The following is a 13,490-nucleotide window of genomic DNA, read 5'->3' on the forward strand; positions in this document are numbered from 1 at the left end:
ACCCTGTATAGAGAGTCCAGCTTACGAGGAGCTCCTGGTACAGTCAGGGGAGTTTCAAGGTTTTTATAAAACGTCTCTCGTAAAATATCATGGAGAGGAAGTTTAAGGAATTCCCTTGGAGGCTGGTCAAAATCCAGAGCATCAAGGAATGCTTTGGACTTCTTGGATTCAGCCTCCAAGGGAATTGACAGGGATTCACACATCTCCTTCAAAAAGGAGGTAAAAGAGGTGGAATCCTGTTTAGAAGGAGGGTCTGTTACCAGGTGTTCCTCCTCATCTGAAGAGCATTCTCCTTCAGATAGGAAGGGCTCTTCTGAATCTCCCCACAAATCAGGGTCTCTAACCTGAGAGCCATGGTGTCGAGACTCAGGTGTGGAGGGGTCTACGTGTCGGGTTTTATGTGTAGATTTGCCCGATCTCATAGAAACGGTATCAGGCGATGCAACCTGATGTATCGGTACCGAGGTCTGTACCGCCTGGTGCTGAGACCTAGGTTCAGGAGCTAGAACCGGCATCGATGACGATGTGGTAAGTGCCGGTACCGATAAAGTGGATGCTGATAAGAGAGGGCGTTCCTCTATCGGTACCGGAGGCTCCGACCGAACTGGAACTGGAAGGTTCGGGTTCAAGAGAGCAGGAAACAGCTTTTGAAGTTGATCCTTAAGCTGCACCTGCAGAACGGCGGCGATGCGCTTGTCCAAGGATGGCACCGGCACCGCTTTTTTCTTCTGCGGTGCCTTGGGTGCCGCTCGACACTCCGACGAAGAGCCCGATGTCGAGGGACTAACTTCGATCGGAGCGGAGCGCTTCCGTGGGCGCCTCGAGGTCGGCAGGATTGGGCTCACTGCTGTAGAGACCGGAGGACGCTCCAACGGGGAAGGCTTCTTAGCCGGCTTACCTGTGGGATGCGATACCGGCGTCGAATCACGCGGTGTCGACGAAGTCGGAGCCGACTGGGATGGAACAGATGTCGGTGCCGGAGTTGCGGAGTCGGACATCTCGGCACCGAAAAGGATCCGCTGCTGGATTTGGCGGTTTTTGAGGGTCCTCTTTTTTAAAGTTGCACAGCGGGAGCAAGTAGATGCTCGATGGTCAGGACCAAGACACTGCAGACACCAGTTATGGGGGTCTGTCAGCGAAATTGGTCTAGCGCACCGCTGGCACTTTTTAAAACCGGGCTGAGGGGGCATGAACGGGAAAACAGCCTCTGCCAAATCGAAAGCCGAGGCTTCGATCGTGGCAACAGGCCCCGCCGGGCCGAATCGAAAAAGAGGAGAAAAAATTATTATTATTTATTTATTTTTTTTTTTTTTTTAAAGAGAAAAGAAATAAAGAAATAAAGAAAACTTTATTGTAAAAGGGGGGTTTACGCGAGCGGGAAGGCGTGAAAAAAAAATCTCTTCAACGGCCGTTGAAGTGAACGCGTCTTCTTAGCTCCGCGGAAACTAGAAAACTGACTGAGGGACCGCGCGCCGGGGTCGGGCGGGAAGGCACTCGCGCATGCGCGGTGCGGTATCCAGAACTTTCCAAGTTCTTAGAGTGCAATCACTCTAAAAGTGTCCGTACCGGGGCTCCGTCGGTGCCGTCACCCATCAGTCAGTCAAGAATAGCTGCCTGCTTGTCCTGGGATAATATGTTGTATGGCGACTCCTGTCATAATTAATAAAAGCTTGTTATTATTTGATGAAATTTGACTTTTTGCTGTCATTGACATCTCAAACAAAATTGTATCATATGATAAAGCAACATGGTTTTCTAGTAAATAATTAATTTGAGAGCAAATTGATTTCCAAAAAACCATGATACAGGGACAATAAAATATTAAATGATCCAAAGTCCCTGCTTCCAGATTACAATGCCAGCTTCTATTAGACCTAGAGCTATCTAACTTTTGTAATCTAACTGGGGTCCAAAAAGCTCTATGTAACAAAAAGAACCAAGTTTGTTTCATAGATGCAGACACTGTACGTCTCATTCTCCAAGACCATTGAGACGCAGAAATTTGATGCTTAAAAACAGAACAGGATTAGAGAATGACACGGTGGCGGTTAACCCGCGGCTACCGCGTTTAGCCGCGGGTATCCCGCCAAAAACGGGGAATGAAAATTAGCAGCCTTGGCGGGGACGGGGACAAGGCCATCACCGCCCCGTGGAGCGGTGAATGGTCTTGTCACCGCAGTGAGGCATAAAGGATCGTGCGGTCCCCGAAGCCCCCACCCGCCCACCTGCATGCCGGCTCGATCGTTTAACCAGCTTCCTCTCTCCACCTCACCTTAGTTTGCTGGCTTTCTTTTCTGGCGACCGGAACGCTTTCAAAAGAGCTGCGCATGCGCGGCTGCTCAGTATTCAATCTTCTGCTTTGACCCAACCGGAAACAGGAAGTTGCAGCAGAGCAGAAGATTGAACTTTGAGCAGCCGCGCATGCGTGGCTCTTTGAAAGCGTGGCGGTCGCCGAAAAAGAAAGCCGGCAAACTAAGGAGAGCTGGAGAGAGGAAGCTGGTTAAACGATCGAGCCGGCGTGCGGGTGGGGGCTGCGGGGACCGCGTGTTCCGGCTCACACAAGGAAGGAGGGGGTGAAAGGGAAAAGTTTCTCTTCCTTGGAAATGTGGAAGGCAGAGTGGGGAGAAGACGCTGGAAGGGAAGAAGACAGATGCCAGACTATGGGGGAGCGGAGGGAAGAAGATGGGTGCCAGACCAATTGTGGGAGGGAGTGAAGGGAGAGGCACAGTAACAGCAAATGGAAGACGCAGAGAGAAGATACACAGTGGATGGAAGGAATTGAATGAGAAGATGTGGAAAGCAGAAACCAGACAACAAAGGTAGGAAAAAAAAATTATATTTATTTATTTATTTTTTGCTTTAGGATAAAGTAGTATATTAGTTGTGTTGATAAAAATTTATAAACAAAGCCCTGCCAGCTGAACATCTCTTTCTCTAGTTCAGCAGCAGGAACTTTGATTTATAAGAAAGGAATAAGCTAAATATTACAGTACTAAGGCTTATATGGATGCTGCGGGGAAGGTGACGGGGCGGTGAATGGGATGGCAATGGCGGTGACGGGGCGGTGAAAGGGATGGCGATGGCGGTGACGGTGACGGGGCGGTGAAGGGAACGGCGGTGACGGGGCGGTGCAGAGGATGGTGGGCCGGGGACGGTGCAGTGACGGGGACAGATTTTTTTTCCCCGTGTCATTCTCTAAACAGGATATAAACTCAAAAAATATAGGCTCCCTTTTATCAAGCTGCATTAGGGTTTTTTTTTATCGTGGACTGCTGCAGTAAAAGCTCCGATGCTCATAGAATTCCTATGAACATCGGAGCTTTAACCACAGCAGCTTGATAAAAGGGGGCCATATTCAGGGCATCTTTTGAAAATTTATTCAGTGTAAAAGAGGTTGAGAAGCATCTGTCTGGATGAAATCTTATAGGAGATAACTGATAGCCATGAACATATGTATTTATGGTTATATCTGCTAAAACTGTAATTAATCAGTTTGTGAACTCACCAGGACGGATGGGGAGAAATGCTTGAGTACCTGAATGTAAACCACTTAGGCTATAATTGGTCTATAAATACTAAAATCATGATTGTTAACCACTTAATCATAGGCGGTCTAGAAATTTTAGAAATAAATAAATAAAATAAATAAATCATTCAAGTATAATATTTATATTAAGACATACCTTTTTCGAGTAGTTGACTGCTTTTTCCATTTCTGACAAAATAGCATTGATATCATCGTTATCAATTATGCCTGGAAACAAACAAAAAAAAATCTATAAAAGTTTGTTATTACACATTGATATCTGACTCTTTTTTCTCATAGACATACCAAAAAGCACAGTATCATAAGATAACGCTACATGGTTTTCCAATAAACAAGTTACTTGATCCCACATCTAACATATTACTAATAACTGGAAAGATCATAGTAGGCTCAATTTTAAGTTTTGGTGGAATTCAGTATGTCACATATATAGAATGGAAAGATCAATAGCGGTACAGAATGGAAATTATAAAAATTTTATTAAAATTTGGGAGCCATTAACGTCCTTTTGTCATGATTGATGCCATTTTTCTAATATTTTCTATTAATTATGTAAGATTTAGGGTTGGGTGGGGGGTGGGTTTTCATTATATGAAAATAAAATAAGTAGAGGGATTCGAGGGTGGGAGGGGGAGGGTTATATTTATAATTATAAGATATAATGATAAGATGCACAAGTGCTTAGATTTATTTTATTATAAATTTTTGTACACTTGATGAAAGTTTTAAAATGAATAAAGAATTAAAAAAAAAAAAAAATTATGCCTGGAAACCAATTCAAAACTAATCAGAAACCAATATGAAAATAACACTGAAAAAAAATGTGAACTGGCACTCAGCATGCCACAGTAATGTGGGTGATAACGCTGGTTATTAATTGGAGAATCCAGTCACCCAGTCACTGTCTCTGCAGTTGAATACAGTCCAGGATGCTTTTAGCAGCTAGTGCCTGGGGTAACCCGTCAAAAGCGCGCCGACAATCCCGCCCCGGCATTTGTGCTCAGGATTAATGCGCACCACCGCTTTCAGGCCTTCCCCTTTGCGCCCTGAGGGGGAGGGAACCCCTCCTCTACACTAACAACTCCTCGTGCTCCCACTGAAGGTGGGGTGGGTTGGGAAACCCCCCCCCCACTACACTGAAAACTCCCAAAGAGCAAAAACAGGAAGGAGAATGGGAGTTTTCAGTGTACTGGGAGGGGGAGAGTTGTAAATGTAGGGTATAGGTTCCCCCCTTCAGAATGCAAACGGGAAGGCTTCAAACTGGCAGAAGTGGTGGCACACATTTTGTCCTGCGCGCAAATGACATGGCAGGATTGTTGGCGCGCCAATGTCCTGCGTGCTTTCGACGGTGTACCGATGCCTGGATTTGAAGCTATGTATGAAACTGAGCCTATCAAATAAAAGCCTTCAAAGACTCCAGCGAATCCAGAATACTGCAGCCAAGTTGATCTTTGCAAAACGCAAGTCCGACCCTGTCTCCCCACACCTGGCCAATCTTCACTGGTTCCCAGTGATTTCCAGAATCCATTTCAAATGCTCCTGCCTGGCTTTTAAGATCATTCATGGCATCCTTCCTCCCTTAATCCCACTATCTTATAACTCCTCGAGTCCTGACTCTTCCAGACCCGCCCAAAGGTATAAACTATCCTTCCCCTCTCTACACGATATTCGCCATGCAGGCAAACTGGGAAAATCCCTCCTCTTCAGAATCACAGGTCTTTGGAATGACCTTAGTACCCCGCTGCGGAACCTGGGCTCCCTCCAATTATTCCGCAAGCAACTGAAAACCTGGCTTTTCACTAAAATGTAATTCTATCCCCCCTTACTCTTCTCTTCTATATATAAGTTCTTGTAAACCTTTTTTTTTTTCCTTCTCTTCCTATATTTTAAGTTCTTGTAAACCGTGCAAGCTCCACATCCGTGGAGATGATGCGGTATATAAACTTAAGGTTTAGTTTAGTTTAGAGAGAGAGATAGTATGTGAAGGAGACGTATAAGTGTTCAAGGCTGGCCTTATAAGGAGGGAGGCAAACAGCACCAGGGGGCCCGCATGGGCCAGGATGTCCTTTCCTTCCCTCTACCCAGTTCTGAAGCCCCCCCCCCTCACCTGTAAAAATGCAAGGTGGTCACTGGTGCGGCAGAAGTTTTCTAGCATTGCCCGCAGCCCCCTTGGAGCTGTTCCTTTGCTGTGGTCCGCTCCCTCTGACTAGGGTTAACAGATGTCTGGATTTCTCCAGCCGTGTCCTCCTTTTGAGAACATGTCCAGGGGTCTGGACGGCTTTTAAAAACCCGGCACTTTGTCCGGGTTTTGAAAAGCTTCCGATGTCAGGACAGCATCCGTGAACACGTGGATGCAATGCGGTGATGTCATGCATACACGTGCATGCGCGGATGCCAGCCCGATGCACAAACAGGTTAAGGGGGTAGAGCTGGGGGCAGGACGGAGCACAGGCGGAACTAGACGGGTCTGGGGATGTGGCCAAGGGTCTGGATTTTTCTTCTGGTAACTCTACCCCTGACGCAACTTCCTATTTCCACTTGGGTGGACCACGTCAGGAACAGCGCTGAGGAGGCTGTGCGCACTGTTACAGAACACACCTGATCTGCCCTGAACTGAGGCATGGGCAGTTTAACCAGGTTTTAGTTGGTGCAAATGGTTACTCCTAGATTTTAGAAACGGTGCCACCTGCTACACTTGTTTTGTGTGGATGATTTTAGTGTGTCTTTGGAGCTTTGATACTTTCAGGTGGAGTCCATTTGGGAACATCGTCACTCCACAGAGTTTTTTTGGTTTTCTTTAGCAGATTAAATGCCACACGCCTGACTAGCTCTTATATTTACAATATTAAAAATCTAATTATGCATTTAATAAAGCTGTGGCTAGATATGTTTGGTTTTTGTTTCCTATTTTATTATTTAAATTTCATTTAAATTTCCCAAGTATTCTATAGTTTCAACGGTTCTCCCTTCTGCTTCTATTTCCTATCTCCCCTCTTTTTTCAACCTTTCAAAGTCCTTTAGACCATTGTAGTCTTATTAGAATGTTTATTTTCTTATTTTTTCTCATCTATCTCTATTTTATTTTTTCATTACTCTACTAATTGTCATTTTTCTAGGTACTTTAGTTAGAATGTGAGCTTTCGGGACAGTAAGGGAATATCTAAGTACCTATTTTACTTATAATTTTAATGTACCCTATTGTCTATTTTTCTGTAAACCGCTTAGAATCCTAACGGAGTTTAGCGGTATATAAGAAATAAATTACATTACATTACATTATTCTATAAATCACGCCCAAAGTTAGGTGCGATTTACAGAATAGCACTAAGCATGTTTTATTCAGTTCTAGTATAGAACCTGGCTCATTATGCATGTTCCACTTATAATCTGCCTAATTATATGCAGAATATAAATAATATAAACAAATTAGTATTTTATAAAAAGTCTTGGGTTATTCACAGGGTCTTTTGTAGTATATTGGGGTAAAGTAAACACCCAAGCTAATTCATTTTTGTGTGTACCCATAAAACATTGGGGGGGGATGATTGACAGAAGCGCCAGTCTTGGGGGAAGGAAAAGACAGTAGCATCAGTCATTGGGAAAGAAGAGGGAAGGACAGCAGTTAATAAATGTGTTAAAACTTATGACAAAGACTTCTAGTCTTTGTAGATGGTTCACCACAATGGCCCAAATGTCTTACCTCGGTTAATATTTGAGTCAATCTTTTTTGGGGGAAAAACGTTACCTTGGTTTATAATCAAGTCAGTTTATATTCGAGTATATACAGTATATTTTCATTACATTACATTGTGCTTGTTAACCGCATAACCGCAAGTTCAACGTGGTTTACTAAAGACTATTAATGATAAGCATAGTACAAAAGAATGAATTAATCAGATACTTGGAAAATAGATAAGTCTTCATCTGTGTTCTAAAATGTTTATAAGAATAAGCTGTGAGCAATAACGCTCAAAATTCTTTGTCGTGAGAGGCTGCTTGGAACGCTAGTGTATGATCAAGAATTTTTTTTACTTCTACAGCCTTGGACAGAAAGAAAATTAAACCAAGGATGAGTTTTTCTGCTGTGTTTATATGAAGCTAAGGAAAATCTATTGACCAAATAAGGAGGAGCTGATCCACCCAGTACTTTGTAGCAAAAACAACCCAGCTTAGACAGCACCCAAGCTTCCATATAGAGATTTCACAAGATGGTCACATCTATTGATCCATGTTTAGGGTGCTGCTGACTGATTCAGAGGGATATAGTGGAGGCACATTTGCTTTTAAAAATTTTTTAGCTTATTATGTGTGGCCTGAGGCCTTTTCTATTAATTTTATGGAGTTCCTTTCCTTTATATTTTGAATTTAACCGCTTGAATCTGTCATAAATTAAAGCGGATTATCAGATTTTAATAAACAGACATATTCAATGCCAAAGTCCAGACATGGCCTGGCATTGAATATTTGGGAATAATGCCAGTGGTGGTCAGCAAAATACTCACTGATGTGGGCTGAATATTGACCCCCTTATGCTTTAAAAGCAAATTTTTTTTCATTCTATGTAAATCATTTTTAATCATCTTTCAAGTGGATATGAAATCTGTGGGGTCCAGAAAGGGTTAGAAACAATACCTGCTTCTCCAAAACAATTAAACCTTCCTTTGGTTGCATGTGCCATTTGCTTCAAACAGCTGGCTGTGTCCCTTACAGTGGCATAGCGAGGAGGAATATTAGCATCCAGGTCAAAGTTATTTATAGTGAGGAGACACACATGAAGTCGCAAACTACAGCCTCCACAGACTTCAGTAATGTAAGCACTAACAGTTTGCTAAAAGAAATATAAAACAGATGCCTCCTATTAGTTAAGTAATACTTACGTAATTCTAAAATGGTAGCAACATTCAGAGCTATGCAAAAATTTATGTATTTAGAAAATAAGAGATTAGGTTCTTACCTTGATAATATCTTTTCTAGTAGATATGTGTGCCATTCTGGACAGATGGGTAATTTCCCCATGCTCGCGTACCATGCAGAAGGAATCCATTGCAGCTTTTCAACACCTCCTCCTTTACCAGAAGGCTCTGCTGCCCCCTTCAGTTTGTACCAAAGCAGGCAATAACCCTATATAGAAACACATGAGAAGCAGGGGTATGGGGAATTTCCCTGAACTATAACTCTGTTCTGCTCTGAAATATAACTAATCTAATCTAATCTTCCATTTGTGTATCGCTCATACCTATTCAGGCTCTAGGTGACTTACAGAGAGGGTTAAAGGGGCCGGGGGGAGACTTGGAAAGGAGGTCTTGTTTGAGGGGAAGGAAAGGAGGGGAGCAGGAAAGGCTCTGTTGACAGGTAGGAGTAGTCTGATGCATCCAGAAAATGATGAGGATAGGTTCAATTCAAGGAGAGATGTGTTGGATTCAGCAGTCGAATAAGAGGGTTTTCAGCTTCTTCCGGAATGACGTGTGATTAGAATCTTTTCTGATCATTTCTGGTAGGTAATTCCAAACTTTTACATCCATGAAGGTAAACATGGAATGGAACATTTGCCTGTAATGGAGATTTTTTTGTAGAAGGCAGACTCACTTGCATTCTATGATTCTCCTAGAGGTGAACCAGGCTGTTGAGAATAGCTGGGTGAAAGGATGGGCTGAGTTTCCATGGATTACGTGATGTAAGATGCAAGATATTTTGAAGAGGATCCGTGATGAGATGGGAAGTCAGTGCAGTTGTTTAAAGAAGGCTGAGATCGAGTCATATTTCTTTAGGTTGAAGATTAGCCTAGCTGCTGTGTTCTGTATGACCTGTAGTTTGTGAACTGAAGTGGTATTGATTCCCATGTAGGCTGAGTTGCAGTAGTCCAGCTGGACAATCTGCGCAAAATGATGTTGATGAAAGTATGGTTTAATGAGCTTTAGTTGATGCATGGAGAAGATGGTCTTTTCCTGATACTAGAGACTTGGGGTTCCATCATGAGTGTGTCGTCCAGGATGCAGTCAAGCACTTTTGAAGATTTCTCCACTGCGAGGGTGGTACCGGACTGAAGATGAATGTGATAGTAATGGCATACAGATAGACCCCTCTTTCTCCAAGTCTCCATCGGAAAGACCCACTATAATCCTGGTCAGCCTCTGTTACTGAGCTAGACATGCCCTGGGAGCACAAGCCCCCTCACGCGCCTCCTGGTGCGCTGCCTGACTTTTCCTGGGCATTACATCCATCCAGATAAGCTCTCCACATCAGATTGACAAATTCCAGAGAAAATGCTGTATTAGGCAGTGCGGAATCTCTTTTGGATGACTCCAGCTTGTGTTTCTTGGGCTCCATGGCCTCCACGCTCCTGTGCTTAGGTAGACCACCATTGCAGGTAGACCACCATTCCTGGACTCTGAAAGGGATTTAATCCCAACCGATAAACCTCCTGACCATTCCTCAGTCCTAGAGAGCAAATGGGAGGCTAAGCCAGCCACTCCCGCCCCCTTCAATACTGCATGGATTGTGGAGCAAGGGAATGCGGGCACCTATTCAGTGCAAACCTAGCATGAATTAAGGGTAAAGGAGCCTGAGGACTCCATCCCTGCCAGTTTTGGGGCAAATTAAGGTGATCAGGAGGTTCTGGAGAACTTTAAAAAATATATAAATTGGGAAATCTAAGATGGCTGCTAAGGCAGCATTTTGGCACCAAAAAAATTAACTAAAACTAAAAAAATATTTGAGGGAAGGGTGGGTGGGTGGGGAGGGATTAATTTATGTATTTATGATGACATAAGTAAGAAATTCAAGTGATGTGTCAAAATTTTTTTAATGATGTAATATTATGTTCTTGTTGTAAGATGATAAAATGAATAAAGAATTGGGAAAACCCCCCCCAGAGAAAAAGGGAGTTTTGGAGGTGGGGAACCCTAAGGGAAAGGGCAGAAACCTAAAAAAGAGCTTTTATAGATCAACCCTCCCCCCCTGATTTTCTTCATAGGCTGTAACACTGTGACCTGTGTTGGAGATGTACTGTTGCCTGCCTCAGCTCTTAAAGAAGCTGGATCTGGAGAAGAAATCACTGCCTCAATTTGATTGTTTCTCCAATGCTGAAATCTTTGGGTTGCCTCTCAGACCAAAGTCTGACTGATCCTCTAAGCCCCACAGACCCGCACACATGAAAGGGGGGAGGCAAAACGTAGTCGGCACCCTGAAAAGCTTTGCTGAATCCTCCATGGATGCCTGACAGCCTGTGTTCAAGCCCCTGTGACTCAGTAGGTTAGCAGTGTTACAAAGGGAATGGTTTCTGAGCTCCACAAAAGTTTCTGCAGGCTGGCCACAGAGGGATTGGCCTGTCAGCTACAGACTTCAGTCTGCTTCTCCTCCACATAGGCAGAGCTGGACCCTCAAAGAGGGGATCTCTGAACACCGAAAGCTGCCAAAAACCACGAAAGAAATGAAAAAGACCAAACAAATAAAGAAATATACAAAGCAGATCAGAAAGACTCCTTCCGGCTCATGTGCACAAGGCAAAACTGAATGGGACAGCAGAGCTCTTTGGTGAAGAAGGTGGTGTTGAAATGCTGGAATGGATTCCTTCTATGTGGCTCGTGAGCATGGGAAGATTACCCAGCTGTCCAGAATGACACACCTATTGCACTAGAACAGTGGTTCCCAATCCTGTCCTGGAGGACCACCAGGCCAGTCGGGTTTTCAGGATAGCCCTAATGAATATGCATGAGAGAGATCAGCATATAACGAAGTGTCAGGCATGCAAATCTGTTCCATGCATATTCATTAGGGCTATCCTGAAAACCCGACTGCCCTGGTGGTCCTCCAGGACAGGGTTGGGAACCACTGCACTAGAAGACTCCAACATGATACATGAAATATACAGCATTGCCTCTTCCCTGCTCTAACTCAAATTTATAAAGCCTTGGAGTCTTCATTCCCAATACTTGAGTGCTGTCAATGAGTCAGGATTTCAGGATATCCTTAATACATATATATGCATGTGACCTCCACTGTATACAAATTTCTTTCATGCATATACAGTTGGGATATTCTGACATCCTAACCTTTTGGCAGTCCTCAAAGACTGAGAGTGAAGACCAAGGTTATATATTACATAGGTTACTTGTCTATTTGCATGCAATTCTATGAAAGCTTAAAAGACAGAAAAACCAGAAACACATACTTCATGGTTAAAAGTATTTTTTTGTGAATTTAATACTATTGAATCTATCAAGTGAAGCCAAAAGCAATGGAAGTTAAATGTTTCCCTCTATCCACAGGCATAAATCATAAGCCAAAACATTGCATCAGTTCCAGACCGTCTTATCTTTTTGGAGAGACTAATTGTAAGGCTAATAATTCAATTTACTTTAATTTTTTTGCTTCTCCTGAGATTTCTTTCCAAAATACTATTTTCTGCTAAATGTGCTGGCAGTTTCTGGTGATCTGAACACCTATAAACTAAAGCTTATTTCACATAGACTAATGAAAGATCATCCAATGATAGTAACTTTGGAGTACAATGGATCTAGGCCACAGCGCTGATTATACCATGTTCTGAAGAACAATGGTTGAACTTCACAATATCAAGTTAGTATTAAAACATTTTTTTACTGAGTTTTTCAGAGTGAAAAGCAGAAGGAAGATGAAAAGTAAAATCTAGGTACCAGTAGCAGAAACTGATATAAAATCTTTGAAGACACCATGGGCCAATATTCAAATAAATTCAAAATAAAATGGAAAAAATATTAGCATTACAAAACGGGAATCTTCATAATTTCAAAAAAATTTGGCAACCATTGACTAACTATTCTAATGATTAGTTTTCTTAGCACAATTACAGTACTTATATAGGAATGGGGTGGGTTATGCATAATTTTTGAAACATTAATTGTAAAAATGGGGAGGGATTTATAACTTTTGATTATATATAATTATAATATATACTGTTTATAAATTAAATTGTATTAATGATAGATACAATGATATATAGTAATTAATTATATTGTGATTCAATTGTTGTAAAAATTGAAAATTAATAAATAAAAATTTAAAACAAAAAAACAAAAAAAAAACAACAAATAAAGTGGAATTCCTAAATTATGCTACTAAGTTGTACCTCATTTTCAGCCAGGCTCAGGAGCATAAGTTTTCAGATGAAAATTCATCTAAATTTAGGAACTTAAAATTTATGTTATTATAAAATTTAGGACTGCCATTAATTTGCCTAGATTTATGAACCTATTGCTGAACTGTTTTCCTTCACCCTAAATATACCATTCATATTTTATGCTCTAGTAAATTTTCAGAGGCCAATTTATTAGCATAACTCTCAAAATTAGGAGCATTAATCCTTTGAATATTAGGCCAAATTAAGTTCACAAAAACAAAAGCTATATATTTCCTGCCTGTTACTACTATGGAAAGTTCAGGTCATTACCAATTTTATACATCCAGTTACAGCACGGTGAAAATATACATTGATAACTGATACCAACTCCTTGAAAAGTATCCAGAAGTTAAAGCAAGCATGAACACAACATTCTCCTCATGTGCCCCCCTTAAATGCTTTCTTTACTTTCAAATAATTTATAGTTCTTTTCCCTTCCTTCCTTGTGTTTTTAGTTTTGTCATGTCTGTCAATAGTCCTGCAGGACTTAGCTTCTGTTAAGCATTGTATTGTTCCCCAAATTTTGTAATTTTACTATTGTATACATCACTTAGAATTTATGATTAAGCGATTAATCAAAACCTCATTAAACTTGAAACTTGAACTTGAAACTTGATTCATAGTTACTCACCATCTCCTGGTCTGGAACTCCGCTTGTAAACAGATAAAGTCCTTGGGATTCTTGCTGGTCTTTATCTTTCAAATCTACCTCTACTGCTCTTTTAAGGGCACTCAAGAAATTTCTACTGCCTCCACACTGCAAGCTCAACACCCATCTAAAAGACA

The 13,490-nt window shown here is 41.9% G+C and overlaps 1 protein-coding gene across 5 annotated transcripts in view; it reads right to left on the reverse strand.

Annotated features, from left to right (window-relative positions):
• Positions 1 to 13,490, reverse strand: part of VWA3A (von Willebrand factor A domain containing 3A) — a 142,158-nt gene that overhangs the window by 61,257 nt on the left and 67,411 nt on the right. For all 5 annotated transcript variants that reach the window (XR_004536495.1, XM_033914789.1, XM_033914788.1 and 2 more), the window contains 3 exons: positions 13,336 to 13,480; positions 8,180 to 8,375; positions 3,684 to 3,754 (listed from right to left, as the gene is read on the reverse strand). Coding sequence is in view for 4 of the 5 variants with exons in the window: in XM_033914789.1 (XP_033770680.1) it covers positions 3,684 to 3,754; positions 8,180 to 8,375; positions 13,336 to 13,480 (412 nt within the window). In the remaining variant the exon portion in view is untranslated. The remainder of the gene's footprint in view (positions 1 to 3,683; positions 3,755 to 8,179; positions 8,376 to 13,335; positions 13,481 to 13,490) is intronic.

This window comes from Geotrypetes seraphini, chromosome 11 (genome assembly GCF_902459505.1).
Source record: "Geotrypetes seraphini chromosome 11, aGeoSer1.1, whole genome shotgun sequence".
In the NCBI taxonomy this organism is placed as follows: Eukaryota; Metazoa; Chordata; class Amphibia; order Gymnophiona; family Dermophiidae; genus Geotrypetes; species Geotrypetes seraphini.